At 34.7% G+C, this 24,679-nt stretch overlaps 2 protein-coding genes across 2 annotated transcripts in view; one reads left to right on the top strand and one right to left on the bottom strand.

Annotated features, from left to right (window-relative positions):
* Positions 1-24,679, bottom strand: part of LOC139484313 (uncharacterized) — a 458,860-nt gene that overhangs the window by 242,661 nt on the left and 191,520 nt on the right. The window lies entirely within an intron of this gene.
* Positions 12,692-14,506, top strand: LOC139519614 (protein starmaker-like). Its single transcript, XM_071311847.1, has 2 exons — positions 12,692-13,615; positions 14,228-14,506. Exons 1-2 carry the CDS (start codon positions 12,692-12,694, stop codon positions 14,504-14,506), a joined length of 1,203 nt encoding a protein of 400 aa, XP_071167948.1.

Here is a 24,679-nt window from a genome sequence, read left to right as displayed (position 1 = left end):
CGATTTAAGGGGTAACAAGTGACCGAAAAGCGAAAACGGCCGAACCTAAGAAAAAATACACCACAAATTACCTTACGATCGAGTTTTGAACCCCCGTATCCCCTAATTACAGGTATATCCTATATATCCTAAGAAAGGTAATAGAAGGGGGAACAAAACCTATATAGTGAATATGTGGCACAGATGCGATTTAAGGGGTAACAAGTGACCGAAAAGCGAAAACGGCCGAACCTAAGAAAAAATACACCACAAATTACCTTACGATCGAGTTTTGAACCCCCGTATCCCCTAATTACAGGTATATCCTATATATCCTAAGAAAGGTAATAGAAGGGGGAACAAAACCTATATAGTGAATATGTGGCACAGATGCGATTTAAGGGGTAACAAGTGACCGAAAAGCGAAAACGGCCGAACCTAAGAAAAAATACACCACAAATTACCTTACGATCGAGTTTTGAACCCCCGTATCCCCTAATTACAGGTATATCCTATATATCCTAAGAAAGGTAATAGAAGGGGGAACAAAACCTATATAGTGAATATGTGGCACAGATGCGATTTAAGGGGTAACAAGTGACCGAAAAGCGAAAACGGCCGAACCTAAGAAAAAATACACCACAAATTACCTTACGATCGAGTTTTGAACCCCGTATCCCCTAATTACAGGTATATCCTATATATCCTAAGAAAGGTAATAGAAGGGGGAACAAAACCTATATAGTGAATATGTGGCACAGATGCGATTTAAGGGGTAACAAGTGACCGAAAAGCGAAAACGGCCGAACCTAAGAAAAAATACACCACAAATTACCTTACGATCGAGTTTTGAACCCCCGTATCCCCTAATTACAGGTATATCCTATATATCCTAAGAAAGGTAATAGAAGGGGGAACAAAACCTATATAGTGAATATGTGGCACAGATGCGATTTAAGGGGTAACAAGTGACCGAAAAGCGAAAACGGCCGAACCTAAGAAAAAATACACCACAAATTACCTTACGATCGAGTTTTGAACCCCCGTATCCCCTAATTACAGGTATATCCTATATATCCTAAGAAAGGTAATAGAAGGGGGAACAAAACCTATATAGTGAATATGTGGCACAGATGCGATTTAAGGGGTAACAAGTGACCGAAAAGCGAAAACGGCCGAACCTAAGAAAAAATACACCACAAATTACCTTACGATCGAGTTTTGAACCCCCGTATCCCCTAATTACAGGTATATCCTATATATCCTAAGAAAGGTAATAGAAGGGGGAACAAAACCTATATAGTGAATATGTGGCACAGATGCGATTTAAGGGGTAACAAGTGACCGAAAAGCGAAAACGGCCGAACCTAAGAAAAAATACACCACAAATTACCTTACGATCGAGTTTTGAACCCCCGTATCCCCTAATTACAGGTATATCCTATATATCCTAAGAAAGGTAATAGAAGGGGGAACAAAACCTATATAGTGAATATGTGGCACAGATGCGATTTAAGGGGTAACAAGTGACCGAAAAGCGAAAACGGCCGAACCTAAGAAAAAATACACCACAAATTACCTTACGATCGAGTTTTGAACCCCCGTATCCCCTAATTACAGGTATATCCTATATATCCTAAGAAAGGTAATAGAAGGGGGAACAAAACCTATATAGTGAATATGTGGCACAGATGCGATTTAAGGGGTAACAAGTGACCGAAAAGCGAAAACGGCCGAACCTAAGAAAAAATACACCACAAATTACCTTACGATCGAGTTTTGAACCCCCGTATCCCCTAATTACAGGTATATCCTATATATCCTAAGAAAGGTAATAGAAGGGGGAACAAAACCTATATAGTGAATATGTGGCACAGATGCGATTTAAGGGGTAACAAGTGACCGAAAAGCGAAAACGGCCGAACCTAAGAAAAAATACACCACAAATTACCTTACGATCGAGTTTTGAACCCCCGTATCCCCTAATTACAGGTATATCCTATATATCCTAAGAAAGGTAATAGAAGGGGGAACAAAACCTATATAGTGAATATGTGGCACAGATGCGATTTAAGGGGTAACAAGTGACCGAAAAGCGAAAACGGCCGAACCTAAGAAAAAATACACCACAAATTACCTTACGATCGAGTTTTGAACCCCCGTATCCCCTAATTACAGGTATATCCTATATATCCTAAGAAAGGTAATAGAAGGGGGAACAAAACCTATATAGTGAATATGTGGCACAGATGCGATTTAAGGGGTAACAAGTGACCGAAAAGCGAAAACGGCCGAACCTAAGAAAAAATACACCACAAATTACCTTACGATCGAGTTTTGAACCCCCGTATCCCCTAATTACAGGTATATCCTATATATCCTAAGAAAGGTAATAGAAGGGGGAACAAAACCTATATAGTGAATATGTGGCACAGATGCGATTTAAGGGGTAACAAGTGACCGAAAAGCGAAAACGGCCGAACCTAAGAAAAAATACACCACAAATTACCTTACGATCGAGTTTTGAACCCCCGTATCCCCTAATTACAGGTATATCCTATATATCCTAAGAAAGGTAATAGAAGGGGGAACAAAACCTATATAGTGAATATGTGGCACAGATGCGATTTAAGGGGTAACAAGTGACCGAAAAGCGAAAACGGCCGAACCTAAGAAAAAATACACCACAAATTACCTTACGATCGAGTTTTGAACCCCCGTATCCCCTAATTACAGGTATATCCTATATATCCTAAGAAAGGTAATAGAAGGGGGAACAAAACCTATATAGTGAATATGTGGCACAGATGCGATTTAAGGGGTAACAAGTGACCGAAAAGCGAAAACGGCCGAACCTAAGAAAAAATACACCACAAATTACCTTACGATCGAGTTTTGAACCCCCGTATCCCCTAATTACAGGTATATCCTATATATCCTAAGAAAGGTAATAGAAGGGGGAACAAAACCTATATAGTGAATATGTGGCACAGATGCGATTTAAGGGGTAACAAGTGACCGAAAAGCGAAAACGGCCGAACCTAAGAAAAAATACACCACAAATTACCTTACGATCGAGTTTTGAACCCCCGTATCCCCTAATTACAGGTATATCCTATATATCCTAAGAAAGGTAATAGAAGGGGGAACAAAACCTATATAGTGAATATGTGGCACAGATGCGATTTAAGGGGTAACAAGTGACCGAAAAGCGAAAACGGCCGAACCTAAGAAAAAATACACCACAAATTACCTTACGATCGAGTTTTGAACCCCCGTATCCCCTAATTACAGGTATATCCTATATATCCTAAGAAAGGTAATAGAAGGGGGAACAAAACCTATATAGTGAATATGTGGCACAGATGCGATTTAAGGGGTAACAAGTGACCGAAAAGCGAAAACGGCCGAACCTAAGAAAAAATACACCACAAATTACCTTACGATCGAGTTTTGAACCCCCGTATCCCCTAATTACAGGTATATCCTATATATCCTAAGAAAGGTAATAGAAGGGGGAACAAAACCTATATAGTGAATATGTGGCACAGATGCGATTTAAGGGGTAACAAGTGACCGAAAAGCGAAAACGGCCGAACCTAAGAAAAAATACACCACAAATTACCTTACGATCGAGTTTTGAACCCCCGTATCCCCTAATTACAGGTATATCCTATATATCCTAAGAAAGGTAATAGAAGGGGGAACAAAACCTATATAGTGAATATGTGGCACAGATGCGATTTAAGGGGTAACAAGTGACCGAAAAGCGAAAACGGCCGAACCTAAGAAAAAATACACCACAAATTACCTTACGATCGAGTTTTGAACCCCCGTATCCCCTAATTACAGGTATATCCTATATATCCTAAGAAAGGTAATAGAAGGGGGAACAAAACCTATATAGTGAATATGTGGCACAGATGCGATTTAAGGGGTAACAAGTGACCGAAAAGCGAAAACGGCCGAACCTAAGAAAAAATACACCACAAATTACCTTACGATCGAGTTTTGAACCCCCGTATCCCCTAATTACAGGTATATCCTATATATCCTAAGAAAGGTAATAGAAGGGGGAACAAAACCTATATAGTGAATATGTGGCACAGATGCGATTTAAGGGGTAACAAGTGACCGAAAAGCGAAAACGGCCGAACCTAAGAAAAAATACACCACAAATTACCTTACGATCGAGTTTTGAACCCCCGTATCCCCTAATTACAGGTATATCCTATATATCCTAAGAAAGGTAATAGAAGGGGGAACAAAACCTATATAGTGAATATGTGGCACAGATGCGATTTAAGGGGTAACAAGTGACCGAAAAGCGAAAACGGCCGAACCTAAGAAAAAATACACCACAAATTACCTTACGATCGAGTTTTGAACCCCCGTATCCCCTAATTACAGGTATATCCTATATATCCTAAGAAAGGTAATAGAAGGGGGAACAAAACCTATATAGTGAATATGTGGCACAGATGCGATTTAAGGGGTAACAAGTGACCGAAAAGCGAAAACGGCCGAACCTAAGAAAAAATACACCACAAATTACCTTACGATCGAGTTTTGAACCCCCGTATCCCCTAATTACAGGTATATCCTATATATCCTAAGAAAGGTAATAGAAGGGGGAACAAAACCTATATAGTGAATATGTGGCACAGATGCGATTTAAGGGGTAACAAGTGACCGAAAAGCGAAAACGGCCGAACCTAAGAAAAAATACACCACAAATTACCTTACGATCGAGTTTTGAACCCCCGTATCCCCTAATTACAGGTATATCCTATATATCCTAAGAAAGGTAATAGAAGGGGGAACAAAACCTATATAGTGAATATGTGGCACAGATGCGATTTAAGGGGTAACAAGTGACCGAAAAGCGAAAACGGCCGAACCTAAGAAAAAATACACCACAAATTACCTTACGATCGAGTTTTGAACCCCCGTATCCCCTAATTACAGGTATATCCTATATATCCTAAGAAAGGTAATAGAAGGGGGAACAAAACCTATATAGTGAATATGTGGCACAGATGCGATTTAAGGGGTAACAAGTGACCGAAAAGCGAAAACGGCCGAACCTAAGAAAAAATACACCACAAATTACCTTACGATCGAGTTTTGAACCCCCGTATCCCCTAATTACAGGTATATCCTATATCCTAAGAACGATTCTGCTGTTTTCTGTTTTCTGTCACTTGTTACGAAAAAATATTATACTTTTTATATACACAATAAAAAGAAAATGAAATGGAAGTGTGCCTATTTCTTTTGTTTATTTGTTTCAGTACATCATCATTAATTGCATTACATATTTTTTGTCAATTTATTTTAGTTTTTGCCAATTTGTAGCATAGAAGTCAGATGGTAGTCACAACTATATAGATGAATTCGGATCTACAGCATTGGACTGGCTACAATTTTACATTGATGGGACAAAATAAAGATACAAGCCGTGACAATCTAGAACAGTAAACTGAACTTTACGTCAAAAAACATATATGAAAATAAACTACACTGAAAGAGCTTGTAAATTCAAAATCTATTGAATTGATTATATACGTGAACCTATATATGTATTAATCTCATTAAAAAAATCTATATATCAAAGAGAAGTGTACACCAATTTACTTAACAATTAACTTTTTTGTATTGGCTGATAGTAATTTTGGATGATGGAGCTAAAGGACGATGTTCAATTAATATATAGAAATACTTGCATAAAACACAGAGGAAATAATACAATGGCTTATCAAACTAGAGTACGATAACAATAATAATCACAAAACACAAGACAAACTGCAGCAGAAAACAAACAGCAAACAAATACAAACAATGCCGACAATAGAAAAACAACAGCAGAAGGTCACCAACCGGTGAAGCATGTTTTTCTTAGCACCGATCCGAATAGTCCCTATATTCTACGATTCTAGTTATTTGATTGTCTCCTAGATAATAATATGAGTATACTTTACTACCTTCTTTATGTTAATATAAATACCTTTTGATCTTAGTCAGTTGATGAAGGGATACATGCGCAGGTTAGAAATATTAATGGAACATGCATTTTCAGGAATCGTACATGATATCTACGTAGTATTATGAACAAAGTCATATTTCACAAAACCACTTCAACAACTCGGATTAAAAGGGACTAGTTTAGGGTTGTTTGCCAATGCAGTCACTTAAAAATAATGAGGTATTTGCCCAAACTTTATTATCTGACAAATAATCTAAAAATACAGACGCAGTCTGAGAGAATCACAAAATCATGACACGCAGTTATTTAGTGTGGAAATCAAACAGTCCATCAAAAACAGTCAAGATCTCAAATATAATCAAAAAAAACAATAGAAATCACAAATGTGTGCACTTATCATGTAGGTACAATCTTTCACACTCTTATAGCAAACACAAATCGAGTCTGCTGTGTTTGAATGTTTCTTTTTTGGTAATGTTGGATCCATTTTATTTTGTATTTTTTCATATGTTCATATGCATAATTAGTATAATGGTGCTCCATAGTTTAGTACATAAACAAGAATCGTCTGCCAGTTTCTGAGTTTAACGTAATGGTAATGAAAAAAAAAGAGTTGATACAAAACACACAGAAAACTGCGAGTAAATTTATTTGACAAATGCTATGCTGATATATTTCAATATTGGGATATATAAAAAGGGAACAACAAATATATTATCAAATGGACGATTTTTATCTAGCCGTACATGCTGCACTGCAGACGAATTATCCTATTTACTCTTTAGCTATTCATGGCGTATTCCTTATAACGAGTAATTGCATTTCTGATAAAAAAAAAATTAAGATATTAACGATTAGTATCGATCAGTTTAGACTTTACATAGGGATAGATGCAAGAAAAGGGCCACTTTTTTATTCAACAAAAAAATACGACAACCCGTAATGAACATATTTGGAAAAGTAATGTATCGTATTTTAAGAATGGTATCAGATTTTATTGCATAGCAATATAATATTTCCCACAGAAAGTAACCAAAAGTTAGCATGCAATAAATTTTAATATTGCACTAGTGCAATAAATCTTTAAAATTCATGACGTTTAAAACGACAAAATCTTAGTTTAAACCAATTTTTCTTTAAAATATTATCTTTCTATACAATAAAAGGGCTATTGCATGAATATTGGGGAATAGTGTCACTCGTAGAACATATATTACACTCGCAAGCTCGTGCAATATAAAATTCTATTCTGGACAATATTCCCCAATATTCATGCCAGTGGCGTAGCTTGCATGTATGCTCAGATGCTTAAGCATCCACATCATTTTGACAAAAAAAAAAAAAAAAAAAAAATAAGTAAAAAATAAATAAATATAATTGCATGTGTTTGTAGCAGATACACTGAAGTATCCAAATGTAACAATGGTGAGGATATGAGAATAGCGTCTAATCATTTCCGAAGTAGTATACGTGGTCTTGCCTTTAAATCATTTGGTATAAAGTAAAATCACAAAAATACTGAACTTAGAGGAAAATCAATTCGGAAAGTCCATAATCACATGGCAAAATCAAATAAAAAACGCATCAAAAACGAATGGACAAGAACTGTCATATTCCTGACTTGGTACAGGCATTTTCAAATGTAGAAAATGGTGGATTAAACCTGGTTTGATAGCGCTAACCCTCTCACTTTTATGTTACCAAGATGGATAAATCGCAGAAAAGTGCTCTCGACATTTTCGTAAAAGTCTAAGCCGTAGCGCGTCAAGCGCATAGGATGATTATACGCAGACATGCTGACATGTTTGGTCAAATAGAGCCTAGCAGAGCGATGACCTATAGCAACAGTCCTATATCAACGTAAATTACTAGTTCAAAACTAAACCATCATATCCTGATATCGTTTTCTGTGACATGAAAGACGACGTGATAAAAACTCTACTAGTATTTATAATGGAGAGTAATCATTCCTGGGCTTATATATACGCTTTTCCATCTAGGTACAAATAATCATCTTATATTTAACAAAAGAACAGAGTTCCAATGTCCCCACATTGTTCATATTTTATCTAATCAAGATTTAAGGGCAATAACTAAACTTGAGAAAATCAAAAAATTAAAGCTTAAGACCAAATGCAATGGGATTTCCATTATAATTCTTTTTATTCAAGGGGCATAATTGGTTAAATACTTTTGATCAGAACTTTTTTCGCAAGTGTCAAAGACATTGCTGATGATATATAAAGTTTCACAAAAATCTGGCAAGAATTTACTCATGGCAGCGCTAACAAGATCGGACGGACAGACACCCGCTATTTTCATGTCCCCTGCAACGCGTGAAGACAAGTGATCAAAAACCCCATGAAGAGGATCAGATTCCAGGAAAGGGGGGTCACTTCTGTTTCTACATTCCGCAGTTCCGTATACATAAGTGCCGTGCTGTAATGGGTCCGTTTTTGAGATTTCAAATATAAGATTGGATATGAAACTTTGACATCAAATATTTCCTATTGAATGATGGTAGTTTCGAAAAAAAACAATAAAATAATGTTAGAAATACAATTGTATATATATATATATATTATTGGTGGGTATTTTGAAATTAAACAAATCTAGCCAGTGTCGGAATGTAGGGGTGACATGTAGTTCTGCATAAAATGGTCCCAAAATTTTTAGCCTCGCTCCGCTCGGCGACAGTTTCGCATCCACATCATTTAAGCCCTGGCTACGCCACTGCATGCAATAAATTATATAATTATTTTTCCTCTTTTTTTGTGAATAATTAGTACTTTAAACTAAGTTTCCATGGTACAGTATTGATTTTATATATCGGAAAAGAAGGGGAGGGGGTAAACTAGTTGTTAATGGTTTTGTAAACAAATAAATCAACGAAAAAGAATTTCATATTCAGCTATTTATCAGTTTTTATTCATACCAGTTATGACATCCTAATAATGAGAATATTTTAAAGATAATTTAATGTGCCTTCATGTCAGAAAATAGATGGAACCAATCATAACATTTGACATACAGCTTGGTGTATATATATAATCAAAATATCGGTGGGCATGTGTTACCTTTCCACGTCAGTTTTAATCTAGCGCCGTACTACAGTACATGATATATAAGGCATGAAGATGTTATTGTTATAGATCAGCTAAATTATCTATAGTAAAGGATTAATGTAAGATACAGTCACAGAAAATAATTATATTCATAAGTACGTCTGAGTCAGTGACAACCCTACAACAGATGTATCTATCGGATCGCCATCAATGATGGTGATACATGGCTGTGTATATATATATATATATATATATATATCAAGTAATGCAATAAGATGTTTTTTAACTTGATATATCCACTCGATAAAATTTCACCAATTTCAGTGGCTGATCCCACCCATGAATAAGGGGGAGTATCAACTATATGCCCCAATTTTAATACAGAGAGAAAGAAGGTGGGTTTCAACCCGTGGATCCAGTTTCTTCTTCTCCATGGATCCGCAGTTGTATTCGATTTTGACAAACAAAATACTTCTTTTTCAGTGGCTTATAAATTCAAACACCCAAACACAAAAACATACCGTATGGTTGTCTATAAAAGTCCCCTATAAGCAAATTACGAAACAATTGTATTGAGAATATTAATGTCTTGGTTATTGATTGGAATTGGGTGTTCTACTATACAGAAACAGCCCTACAGATATCGCTATGCTGTAACTGGGTTGAGTTCAGTATCGTAGAAGCTACGTAGCCGCTATCGATATCTATGTAGCAGTTAGTGTATAGCTACACGTTCAATAGTCAAAATCTACGTAGCACTACGTAGCAGCTACGATATTAAACACGACCCTGTATACTATACAGATATCGCTTTAAAGCTCCGCTCACTGCCGAACTCAGTATCGTATGAACCTGCGTGACCTCAGAATGTGTATTGTAGTTGCAATCCTATGACGTACTTATTGCGAATTTACGATTACTTTTATACGTTTTGTTTGTGTTCAAACATTTCTTTAGAGAAATAAGAATCACACCAATTTTCTGATAACATACAAACATGAACAGGAGTTTTTTCTACGATGACAACCATCGATTTCAAAACTTTAATGAGTGTGATTATGTAGCAAAACAACCATGTCACAGCATGCATGTTTAGCGAATGTCGAGTCTGAAGTGTAGGACAAGTCGTACACTCCTGTTTCAAATTGAACAATGTTTTGTTATATGTATTTACTGTAGAAATCATTTGTTATGTTAAAATAAATAATTATTCACATTGAGCGATGTATTATTGTTGACCATTCGAGATTCTTTTTTTTTGCGAACCCGTCTTAAGCTGAATGTGTGATCACTGTATCGTATTACTACATGGGCCTCCAGGGATTTCAAGTCTAAAATAAATGCAAAACATGTGTTTTTTGCAAGTTTCTTTTGTGTCTTTCAAAATACAAATAATATACAAAATTAAATGCAGGATAAAGACAATAACTGTTTAGTGTCTTTAAATATCATCTGTATTTGTACTCGACTCGAAACAGGTGTAGTAGCTCGCTAAAAGATCGCATACACCTTGTTTCCCAGCCTCGTACAAATACAGCTGATATTTAAAGACATTAAACAGTTATTGTCTATATATTCAGTGATCCATTTCATTTAATATGTTTTAGAGAACTTGATATTAAAGAAACAATCACAAGATACAACCAACCACATCTGCTTCAGATTAATACCAAGACTGTATATTTTAATTATTACGAAATTATGACTGAAGATGTGGTATGATTTCCAATGAGACAACTATCCACAAAAGACCAAAAAGACACAAACATTAACAATCTCCCAATTGATACGATATTCCCGTGCTTGCATTTCCTATCATGATTTTCTTGATAGAGGGTTACTACTCACAAGGAAGCTATTTAACCAAGAGTTCCAAATGGTGAAGTTGAAATCATCCTTTCGTAAATTTTACGGACGCCATCACGAGTTGGTTGACCGTTATGGAATAACCGTTTGACAAATGATATCGGATATGTTCCTTACGTCGTAACTACAATCCCCTTCCCTTTCATGAATTTGACCTACCGAATTAGACAATAAACCGGATTTGTAATCACATAAGCAACACGACGGATGCCGCATGTGGAGCAGGATCTGCTTACCCTTCCGGAGCACCTGAGATCACCCCTAGTTTTTGGTTGGGTTCGTGTTGTTTATTCTTTACTTTTCTATGTTGTGTCATGTGTACTATTGTATTTCTGTTGGTCTTTTTCATTTTTAGCTATGGCGTTGTCAGTTTGTTTTAGATTTATGAGTTTGACTGTCCCTTTGGTATCTTTCGTCCCCCTTTTTTTAACAAATATAGGTCACCGTACGGCCTTCAACAATGAGCAAAGCCCATACCGCATAGTCAGCTATAAGAAGGCCCCGATAAGACAATGTAAAACAATTCAAATGAGGAAACTAACGGCCTTATTCATGTAAATTTTTTTTAACGAAAAACAGATATGTATCATTTAAGTATATTTTATCAGTATGTGATGTAGATTTAAACCAGCACAAGAACTTTTTCGGTGTAGCTTAAATGGATACTAGCTGTCAAATTCATGTTCACCAATTTAACTCAAATTCTCAAATTTTATTTATAACAATGAAGAACATTTTTGCAACCTATCAAAAGTATGAAATATACAATTTACAGTCCATGGTCTCAATAAGATTTAATTTCGTTTCGAGTGAAATGTAGCCGAGACGCCATCTAATGAATTTTCGAGTTGACCTGTCTATGACCATGTAAGAGATGTAAACATATATATAAATAGATTAAACAACTCGTGCTATTTGATTTTTATAGGTCTATTAAAGGAGTATGTTCGGTAAGGTCCTAAAATGGCCCCTTTTATTTAGCGTAGATTTCACTTCGGATCTTTTTACCAATATCACAATAAGTTAGAGCTGATACAGTGATGAAAAATAAGCCACTTTGTTCAAAAATTTACCTTTCTGCGTTTCATTTTGACGTCACAAGTTGTACTCATATATCAATGAAAATAGGTAAATTTCCATAGATTATTGGACAGGACGTCGACAACAAAGATCTTTTTAAATAATGTATGTGAAGGCATTTCACATGTCTTTTTGAAATGTATGGAAAATATCTAAAAATTTCATTTTAACTCAAACAGTTTTAGGAAACTGCTACCACATATATCAGCAAAAGTTTAGTTACAATACAAGCATACTGCAGATCCAACAATTTTATCTTAACATATCCAGTACCAAGTCAGGAATGAGACAGATTTTATCAAATAGTTCGTTTTTATATTTGCTGGAGTTTGATTTTTGTTGCACTTCAGTGTTTTCAAGTTATAGTCGACGTGTTTCCCACGGTTTTTGGTTTCCGTCGCGGATGGTTTTCACTTATGGAAGTTATGATTATTTAACAATGGTTTACAACTAGAGCATTTTTTACACAAAACATGACTTTTTCAGTATTGTTCACCTTGTTACACTCAACTTAATTGTTGAACGACCGTGATTATGAAAACGCTCATACATCGGAATATATTTCAAGCCTATACAAAATTCAAGGCATGTCTTTCAAATGTCTTTCAAATGTTGTTTTTTGGTTATTTTTGTTACTATCTTATGCTATGTTCTACCAGCAGACTCTCTATAACACTTTCATACTTATATTGGCAGATAATGGAAACTTTTTAAAATGAAAAAACGACGAATTGATGACAAAGTACTTCTTAGCTGTATTCAAGAACTTGCAACATGTTCGTCTCCGTCGTCTTACACAATAAACTCAAAACATATTCTTGATATATGTCAGAAATTGAAATTGAAAAATATAAAAAAGAACAGGAAGAGAATACAAACACTTTTATTCAGGAAAGCTAAAAGTGCAGTCATTGTTAGACCGTTACGACGACCACGCAAAATAAATTCATCAGAGTTTCAAGTTGCTTTTAATAATCGAAGAAGTCCAACCGAAAAAAACGGTAGACGGCAATTGCAAAACAAAAACAAAAAATTGAGTAGAAAGATTTCAGATCACAAATCTAGCGATAAAATACACCGTGAAAGAAGGAAAAAGGTAGGAACTCTTATCATTGATAAAGAAAATAAAGATAAATCTGCGAGTAGATCACACAAGGTTATTAGCAGTCGAATAAGAATAAATCTTGAAAAAAAAAAATTTCATTTCGGAAAATGTGATAATCAAGATAACGGTGGTGATAGGGGTACACATGGTGATAGCTCGGACGATAATGATCATGGTGGCGATTTCAGTACATTGTCAAGTGAAAATGGTTGTGAAGAGGATATTCACGACGACAGTGGTGTTGCTGATGATGATAACGATGATGATGCCAAAGACGGCGATAATGACGATGATGGGAATGATGTAGATGATGAATATGACGAGGAATATGTCGATGATAAGGATGATAATGCTAATGACGGTGATGATGACGACGATGAGGATGATAATGATGATGATGATGATGGTGACGATAACAAGGCGGAAATCGATGATAAGGACGGTGATGATAATGAAGATGGTGATAATGGCTATGACGATGATGATGATGATGATAATGATGATGATGAAGATGATGATGATGATGGTGTTGATGTTGATGATGATGATGATGATGATGATGATGATGATGATGATGATGATGATGAGGAGGATGAGGATGATGATGATGATGATGATGATGATGATGATGATGATGATGATGATGATGATGATGATGATGATGATGATGATGATGATGATGATGATGATGATGATGATGATGATGATGATGATGATGATGATGATGATGATGATGATGATGATGATGATGATGATGATGATGATGATGATGATGATGATGATGATGATGATGATGATGATGATGATGATGATGATGATGATGATGATGATGATGATGATGATGATGATGATGATGATGATGATGATGATGATGATGATGATGATGATGATGATGATGATGATGATGATGATGATGATGATGATGATGATGATGATGATGATGATGATGATGATGATGATGATGATGATGATGATGATGATGATGATGATGATGATGATGATGATGATGATGATGATGATGATGATGATGATGATGATGATGATGATGATGATGATGATGATGATGATGATGATGATGATGATGATGATGATGATGATGATGATGATGATGATGATGATGATGATGATGATGACGACGTTGATGAGGATGACGAGGACGAGGAAAATGTCGTTAATAAGGATTGTGATGATGTTGATGATGATGATGATGATGACGATGATGTCAATGATGGTGTTAATTATAATGTTAAGAAAGATTTTGATGATGATGATAATGGTTTGGATGCTGATTGCCGTGATAATGGTGGTTATGTTGATAGAAAGGATGATAGTGCTAAAGATGATAGTAATGATGATAAAGATGTAAATCAGATTGATACTGGTTTTGGTGACAGTGATGATATTCGGTTTGAAGAAAGAGATTGAGCCAGTGTGGAAAGGGATGAAGATAGTGACAATGAAGTTGTTAGTAAAGACGAGGATGTTAAACATTGTGATGATGAAGGTGGTGATGGTGTTATTGGAGAACGTTGCGCTGCAAGTGGTGAATGTGAGCATAACGGTGAAAGTAAAATGTATTATGACAGACAAGGTGATGTTTATACAGATGGGTATTGCGGGGGTTTCGATAGAAGAGAAGGTGTAGAATTCAATGGGGGTGAACGTGGCGATGGTTCTTTTGGAAAAATTGGCAGTAATAATGGTTGTGTTGAAGGTCATGATGATCGCTATGATGTTGGTACCGATTGTGATGGTGATAATGATGTTGGTGGAAATATTGACGTTGATGGTGTTTCTAATATGAATGATGGTGAAGATTATGATGATGTAAAAGTTGATACGGATTACGTTCCTCATGAGACAGACACGGACAGCATGGATGATGATGATGATAATGATGATGATGATGATGATGATGATGATGATGATGATGATGAAGATGATGATGATCATGAAGACGAAGAGCACACAACTGAGAAGTATGAAGAAAATTTAGAAAAAGAAGATCCTTATTTGACAAAGAAAACAATATCGTACCCTAGGGATTTTGAATTTTATCTGTCCTCTTCAGAATATGTAACCATTCAACCAATAGAATCAGAAGGGAGACGAAAATTGCAAAAGGGATGGACAGACCTGTTTTATGGGAAATTCAAGGAACATAATCCTGCGTGTGTTTTAAGATTTACCCGGAATTTAGTTGCAAAAAGGGAATCTCGGAAAACAAGGTGCGACTTTTTTACTGGAAAAGCAACTTGTACATTTGATGGTTGTGCCAAATATGAGTTTCACATATCAAAAGAACCTTCACCAAACTTCTCCAAATTAGCTGTTGTTGTACACAGAATAGGTGAAGTAAGCCACAAGAAGGAACTCAGGAAGAGAAAACTTCAAGGCAATAAACGGAAAGATGTAAAAAAAGCGCTTCTAACACAAGGAGTAAGCAATTTTTTTTATGAAAAAATAGGACAAATGACGACAGATGAATTAGATAATGGAAATAGAACTGATTGTCAAACGAAACAAGTTCTACAGAAGGCTGTTTATGAGGCACGAAAAGAAGTTTTGTTACACGAGGATACCTTTAAGGAAATTGTCCTAACACAAGAATTGTTGTTTGATGAAGATACATCAAGTGATAAAATTCGTGGATACATTCAAACTATTTCCTACGATCCATTCATGGTAATCATGTTCACGCAAGCCCAATTTGAAATACTAGTTTCAAGACTGAAATCTGGAAAATGTTATTTATATTTTGACGCAACTGGGTCTGTTATATCAAAGTTAGGAACACCAAAGAAACGAGTTTTATACTACGCCCTTGTTATAAGAAGCGACATTGAGAACGACCCACCCTTACCAGTTGCTGAAATGTTTACAAATGACAACGCAACTCCTGCAATTTCGCACTTTCTTCATACCATTAGACACAACATTGTCAAACATTTTGGTGTGCGGACTGTTCCAACGAAAATTGAAACTGACTTCAGCTGGCCTCTTATATACGCCAGCCTATTGATTTTTAATAGAGAAGACTTGCCAGTATACTTATCTAGGGCCTGGAACATCACTACTAGGAAATACAAAGAGCCAGTGATGGCAAAGTTCACTATTGTCCATCTCTGTGCAAGTCACATGATAAAAAAAATGAAGTCTCAACTCTCTGCAAAAGAACCTAACAAAGATCTGGTAGAGTTTATCACAAGGGTTTTTGCAATCATGCAAAACGGGAATGAGGTAGAGTACATATTTAAAATATGGAAATCTTTGACAATAGTTCTACTCTCAAAAACTTTGTGCAATGAGGTTGATGAACATCTATTATTTCTGCAGAAAGAAATGGAAAATATAGACCACGCAGAAATTGAAATAATAGAAGACGAACTTAACGCTGAAGAGGTTGATTGCTGTATTGTTACAGACGAAAGACCTATGAGGAACACATCACCGTTCTACCAAAAGGCTATTGAAAGACATTTTGCCCTGTATGATAATGGAATTACATGGAATTCCTATTACAGTCCCAGATCATACGACTTCATCCTTAATAACTACATGTACCTGTTACCTTTATGGACAGGTCTTTTACTTGGCGATTTAGAAAGATATACAAAAGATATAATTACAACAGAAAAACAAGAGTCACGAGATACCAATGCCTGCGTTGAAAACTGGTTTAAAATTGTAAAACAAGATACGCTTCAGAAACAGAAACGACTAAGACCCGGTGTATTTGTACGAAAGATACATAAAACTCTGAAAGGTAGGGTGAATGAGTTCCGAGCCGGTAGCAAACTAACATCTTATCGAAAAAGGAAACATTGCAGAGACCCCGACACTGAAAAGGAACATTGGTGCAAACGGGAACGAAAAACATCCGGACCAAAGTATTTCAGTTCTCCCAAAACCCCTATTTCTGTTAAGAAAAAAATACCAGCCAATCATGTACAAGACATGCAACAGAGCCCTTATCAACAGGCTGCACCGTTAAAATCAACGGGTTTGAACAATGATCTCCTCAACTGCTGGTTGAATGCTGCCATCCAGATCATACGGTCAATACCCTTAATGTCAAACAAACTAAAAGGTATACAGTATAGATAATTTATTAAATGCATTTAACTCAAATTACTGTGAAGATAATGTCTTTTGAGGTTTACAAAAAGAGTAGGTCCTTCGGGTTTGGGATGCGTAAATATTATTACAGCATGTCATTATTGAAATAAAAAGTCATATTTTGTTGGGAATTTTAACTGATGGTTTGACATAACAATTTAAATAGATACCAGATGAACGGCAGTATTTTCACAGTGACGTAGACAAAAAATTACGTCAAAGTTTGCACACCAAATGCATTCCGTTAATGTCCTATATATAATAAACATGTCCCGCAACAATATATGTAAATTTAGACATTTGTACAAATAACTTTGAAGCAAAGGACATACCAATATAAATAGCACTGATTTTTGTTCTTTATTACATATTGCCAAAAACTAATCATTACTTATTATTTACACACACACATATATATCTATAGACTTGTTTATATTTTTTCGTTTGGGCTTGTATCATATTTTCACTCCGGTATATATGATCCGTTCATCCTATATTGACTCTTAAAATTCAAGAGTCTATCTAAAAATGGGGGTAAAAATGGTAAAAAACATTATTTGCAATGTCTCACTACAGAGCTTGGAATTGATCAAACTACTGGTAATCCTACATATTCTTTAACATCATTTACCAAGGATGAAATTTTACAAAATCATAAATCTGTCCTTCTTTCTTTTGGTATCAACATCAAAGAAAACGAAGAAAACTTGCCCTCATTATACTGGATACCTAAATTACACAAAACTCCATATAAAGAACGATACATAGCTGGGTCTTCAAAATGTTCGACTAAACATCTTTCTAAAGTATTGACTACTATTCTTTCTACAGTTAAAGATGGGCTTCAAAAATATTGTGAGGAGATATATTCTACCAGTGGTGTTAACCAGATGTGGATTCTCAAAAATTCGAAAGATCTACTGCTTAACCTTCGATCACAATCTTTGCAATTTTGCAGCAACATAAAAACTTTTGATTTTTCTACGCTATATACTACTATTCCCCATGCTCAGTTGAAAGATCGACTTCACCAACTCATAAAACAGAGCTTTTTCTATAAAAATGGGAATCGTAGATACAAATTTCTTGTTTTGGGATACAATACTTCATATTTTGTGAAGAATCACACTGAATCTTCCAGAAAATATACTGAAGATGATATTATTAAAATGCTGGACTTTTTGATCGACAATATATTTGTTGAGTTTGGAGGATTTATATTTCAACAGACAGTCGGTATTCCAATGGGTACTAATTGTGCACCCCTGCTGGCTGATTTGTTTTTGTATTCGTATGAAGCAGAATTTATTCAGAACCTTCTAAAAGACAAAAAGAAAAAGCACCTTGCGAAATTCTTTAATTTTACTTTTCGATATATTGATGATGTTTTATCGTTGAACAACCCATACTTCAGCCAATACTTACATCTCATATATCCCAGTGAACTTGAAATTAAGGATACTACTGATACTAGAAGGACTGCTTCATACCTTGATCTTTTCCTCAATATTGACGTAGATGGACGACTTCACACAAAAATCTATGATAAACGGGACGATTTCAACTTCCCAATTATCAATTTCCCATTTCTCAGCAGTAACATACCCTCTGCCCCTTCGTATGGTGTTTACATATCACAATTGATACGTTATTCACGTGCTTGTTCACACTATACGGACTTCATATACAGGAGTGTGCTCCTTACGCAGAAACTGCTCCAACAAAGTTATGAGGAGGACAGATTAAAATTGACACTCCGTAAATTTTATGGACACCATCACGAATTGGTTGATCCATATGATGTCTCTTTAACCAAACTAGCTAAGGACATTTTTACTACATGGTAGATTGTGGTTTGTCATTATGTCGTCTAATCTTTTAATTACCAAACGTGACTTATTCCCGATTGTGACCGTTTTGCTGAATGTGAATTCGCATTACTATAAGACGTGTTTCTGTACTTGTTTATCCCAAATTCATGTATTTAGTTTACATGTTTAATGTTATATTTGTAATTCTCATCAGATTTTGTCAAATGTGTTGACGTCTTCTTATTATATATTTAGGTATGACGTATAGAAAAATTAACCACCTCCTCTTTATTAATTATATTAAATTTTGTACGATTATTTACGTTTGAAGTTGGATTCATAACAAACTGGGCATATATATATTACAGTTAATTGCAATTAATAAGTATTGCAATATGCATTTTGTTTAAATGAATTATCAGTATTTAGTTCTAAATCAATCCTAATTCTATCTCATTTTTGAATGATAGTTTTTCATATGTGACGTCATGCTGTTTCTAAATTTCATAAATTCAAATGTGGCATAACGTGTCTGCCTTTTCGCCATCGTATGTGACGTCACAATTTTTTTAATTACGTTGACGCTTGGACTGATTCGGATGTGTGTCTATTTTGTGATAAACTTTGGTTTAGTTTTCTGTAATTAGTTAATATTTCAGTTTCATTATGTATATCTCTTTCATATTCATTTGTTAAAATTTACTGTTTGCAATAGCATTAAGTATTCTATATAATAAGGATGTTCTTATCCCGTGCATATAAACAATGCCGTATTTGTCAAAACCTTTTCAACTTTTGATCTTCAGTGCTGTACAACTTTGTACCTTTTTCATATCTTTTATATCTAGGCGTTATGTATTCAGGTTTAGTTTTCTGTAATTAGTTAATACTTTAGTTTCTTTGTGTATATCTCTTTCATATTCATTTGATAAAATTTACTGTTTGCAATAGCATGAATTGTTCTATATAATAAGAATGTTCTTATCCCGGACATAAAAACAATGCCGTATTTTGCGAAACCTTTTCAACTTTTGATCTTCAGTGCTGTACAACTTTGTACTTTTTTCACTTTCGATCTTTTATATCTGGGCGTCACTGGTGAGTCTTGTGTGGGCAAGGCGCGTTTTTGGCGTATTGAATTTTAAACCTGATGCTTTTTGTTATCTATTAATCATGTTTTTCTGTATCTAATATGTTCTCCTATTTATTTGTATTGTAGTCCTGTAATATTATGTTGTCATTTCAATGTTATATTTAACTTTGCCATTAAAGTGCGAGGTTTGGCATGCCTTAAAACCAGGTTCAACCCACCACTTTTATTCCCCTTTAAAAGTGTCCTGTACCAAGTCAGGAAGATGGTCATTGTTATAATATTGTTCTTTTCTCTTTGTGTTGCATTTTAACGTTGAGTCGTTTGTGTTTTCTCTTATTTTTGAGATATTGAGATAAGACGTGGCACGGTACTTGTCTATCCCAAATTCATGTATTTGGTTTTCATGTTACATTTGTTATTCTCGTGGTGTTTTGTCTGATGATTGGTCTGTTTCTGTGTGTGTTGCGTTGTTCTCCTCTTATATTTAATGCGTTTCGCTCGGTTTTGGTTTGTTACCCCGATTTTGTTTTTTGTCCATGGATTTATGAGTTTTGAACAGCGGTATACTACTGTTGCCTTTATTTATACGGCCTTCCATATACCGTTTCGATCCCTAACATCATTGAAGAGACATTTATTGTCGAAATCCTGATCTGGTGTACACAAAAAATATTAACACCTTATGTTTGTGGCATGACATCGTGGCCACAAGTTAATTGTTTTCTGTTTAGTATTAAATTTATATTAAGATCCATTTTTATATATCTTGTGATCAAATTTTATTGGCCATCGCCAATGGCAGTCAGAAGGGTTAAAGAACATCAGTTGTTCGAGCTGTTAGTTTTTGTTTAAATATACTTTTTCACTGTTTTTGTCTTTTGGAAAATGTTGTTTGTGCTGTTTTTAGACCCTTCTACAACGAAATTTGTTTTACATGCAGACGTATAAAAATTGAGGTTTTCAATTTAGACTCGTTTATATATATATATATATATATATAGTGATATAGTGTTGTATTTTTTTCAAGTTGAACTTATTTTATTCATGATTAGCAGTATTTTTAAACCATTTACAAAGAAACACATACACTTTGATACTGTGAATTATATAAAGTCTGCATGCAGTGTATGTGTTCAACTTTTTGAAAGGTATAAGTATTTGTGGATTTTTGAAAACCACAAACAAATGTTGACTTTACCAAAAAATCAGGTATGCCTTAAAGTGTGAAATTTAACTTACGAAAACACTTTTACATATGACCGGTATAAGTACAAAAAGTAGAGTTACAAAAATAATGAACTTCAAGAGAAGTTCAAAACGGCATCCCTTATCAAATGGCAAAATCAGAAGCTGAAACACATGAAACGAATGGATTATAACCTTCGTATTCCGGACTGGGAACAGGCATTGTCAGATGTAAAAAAAAAGGCGGATTGGACCTGGTTTTATAGCCAACTACACCTCTCATTTGTTTAAAAGCTAAAATGTCACATTCTATTATATTGGTAACGATGCGTTAACAAAACATTCAGATATAATGGGTAAAATTTTCAAAAATAGGGGTACAGCAGTTAACATTGTCTTATACTAGTGAAACCAATTGTTGTAAATGCCTATTAAATCTATCAACCTATCATGTGGGTCAAACTATTTCAAATGAACACTGTAGGTTAACATTACTTGACAAAAATGAAAGAAAAGGTCACTTCGATGATAAAATACTCTATTTTCAGACTGCTCTGATCCCTTAGTAGTGGAGGTGTGCGATATTGTATGTAGACTGGAAAGAGGAGACGGACATGTTTCGGTAGATGTGTTGCTGGTAATGATTACTTTCAATTAATTTGATATCTTGTCCTCGCATTTTTAAAATAATATGAGAGCGTCACTGAAGAGTCTTATGTAGACGAAATGCGTATTGAATTATAATCCTGGTACCTTTGATAACTATTAAAGAAGGTTAAGTGCTCGAGGTTGGAAGTATGGAAGAATAAGTGCAGTGTTATATACCTTGATTAAGTTTTAGTCACCTGTTCATACAGGTGAAGTTATAAATTGATAGATCAAATACCTTTTCTATTATAGCATTCTGAAAACCTAATACTATATGAACTCTGGTTAATTAGTTGTGAATTACAGCATCATTATAATTTGTAAGCAGAGTCAATTTAGGTTTTAAAAAAATTGAAACAACACTTTTAATATTTGTATGCGTCCAACATGTCCAAAGCGCTTTACTGGAGTTACCTTCATCAGGAACGCTCAAAGCCGAACATTTGAAACCCGAAGATGTATAAGAACTGAAACAGTTGAAGAGCTTTATGAAACAAATACCAAAACAAATAGCCAAATTCATCTCGAAGTCTATATTGCATGAAAGACTTGGAACCTTAGTATTTTATAATTTCAAAATTTCATAAAAATTCTATCCAAAAGGAAACATTTGCTTTTCATTGTATGAAACATGTAAGCTTAAATTGCTTTCGGGAAATTTGTTTTTATCAACGTATTTCAAGCTTGCTATCATTGAGTATAATTACTTCCATATTATCCATGTATTCATTTGTCTCTTATTGATTTGTACTGTCGGCTGTCCGTCCATAGCAAAAAATCTTCCATGACAGTCTACTCATTAACAGTTATGAACTTGTATTCCGTAACTAGCTGCACATTGATGATGCGTTATGTTTTTACCTGTGCGATCCTATATCTTAAGCTGAAAGTAAAGTGGTTTTTCAATATGTTGGTTATTGGTTAGCCGCTTAAATAAAATATGAACTGCAACGCAGGCGTATTTCTCATAAATGTTAGTTTTATTGTTTAGTGGAAGAAGTTTTCTCTCACCTTTTTGTTTATTGGCTTGATTTTTGTTTATCTTTGTGATGTATTCTTTGGTTTTCTGTATTTCTTACAGCTTATATGTTTATATGTACTTGTAATTACAACATTAAACACAGGTGCAAAAGGTACAGAAGAAACACTGAAACTGAAATATGGGATTGAAATGTAACTCATTTTTATTTTCTATCTACTATTGGTTTATTGATATGATTTGTTTATCTGGTTTTATACTATGACATATTAATTTCCCATTCAGGTAAACATATGGACATACGCAGTATGCATATTTCAGACTCCCTGTTTTCATCGCAACGAATAAAGAGGCTGTAGATTATTTGCTTTATTGAAATTTATTGTGAAACATTGTTTATTTGTATGATTTTTTTAGGGTTTGCTTGCTAGTGATACATCCATGGCAATAGATGTTGGTGAGCAGGAGGATCCCTGCCAATTTCTATTGACCTTTTTGAACAGAATTCCTGCGGGAAATGACCCAGTTATCATTAAGACGACGTTGAAATGTTTTAGATGCAAACAGGTAAGATTTTAGCAAAACATCAAATTAAATTAGATTCACTATTTGTAAATTATGAAATTGAGAATACTGATAGAGGTTATGATAAATTGAACCTCAACAGCAATGTATATAATTTCAGAAAAGGGATTTGTATGAGGAACATATCATTTGGAGTGTTGATTTTTCTTCGTCATCCACTTCAATACTGGAATGTTTGAAGGAAACGATTAAAACAGAGTCATTAATTGAGGAACAGGCAGTGTAAGTTTTCAAAACTTAACTTCATATTGAAAAAAACATGTATTATTTAGTGAAAATGTCGGTAATACAATTGTGTACTATGTTTCCCGCATAAGGAACGAAACTCTTAACTCAATAAAACGAGAACAAAAGGAATAAGCCAGATTCGTAACAATGCAATCGCAATATATACACTTAGCAAAAAAAAGAATAAACAATTCATTATCCATTGATTTAAGATATCAGGCTTTTTAATTATGTACACAAGAACTTAGTGTCCTTACTTCGTATTAATTAGATATCATAACATATGTGATAAGTTAATGTAGAAAATTGCACCATTATTCAACACTGTAAACCAACTTATTTTCGCAATAAGTTTAATTATCGCTAAGAACTTGAAATCCTTTTAGCTGCAATTTACTTTCGCGATCACTAAATTACGTTATATTAGTAATTGAAGTAGCATTAGAAGGAATGATCTAGGTCTTAGATTTTCTCGACGATTTTTATTCGCCTTATTTTTCTACTCACGAAAGTTGCGAAAACAAATCGGTAAGTTGTATTTAAGTATATTGCAAACACATTTTTAGTCAAAGAGAAAAACCGTGCGTTCATATATGTATCTTCCAAAAAAGGAATAAAATGTACAATTCATATTCAAATTGAGTGTTTCTCATTGATAATTGATACTAACAACTGGTAATGAATTAAGTGTTACTTTAAAGTTACTGTCAACAGTGTTGTCAAAACACACCTCACCAAAGGAAGCAGCACTTGCAGAGTGTACCAAATATTTTGGTACTACAGCTGAAGAGATTTACTAATTTTCAGAAGAAGATAAACACTAGAGTGAAGATCAATGAGTAAGAAGAATTATATTTTTTTCTTTAAAAGGGATGTAAATTAGAAAACAAGAATGATTATGTGCAGATAACACCAATAACTATAGGAACGCATAGTAAACATATCATTCA

Source organism: Mytilus edulis, chromosome 1 (genome assembly GCF_963676685.1).
Source record: "Mytilus edulis chromosome 1, xbMytEdul2.2, whole genome shotgun sequence".
NCBI classification, from domain to species: Eukaryota; Metazoa; Mollusca; class Bivalvia; order Mytilida; family Mytilidae; genus Mytilus; species Mytilus edulis.
The sequence above is the reverse complement of the archived record's forward strand: the minus strand, read 5'-3'. Positions and strand labels throughout refer to the sequence as shown.

What these genes read in the sequence shown, in the direction of transcription:
- LOC139519614 (XM_071311847.1), top strand. Translation starts at nt 12,692, where the DNA reads ATGAAAAAACGACGAATTGATGACAAAGTACTTCTTAGCTGTATTCAA. An exon ending in ATGATGATGATGGTGTTGAT is followed by an intron (nt 13,616 to 14,227) that starts GTTGATGATGAT and finishes GACGTTGATGAG; the next exon opens with GATGACGAGGACGAGGAAAA.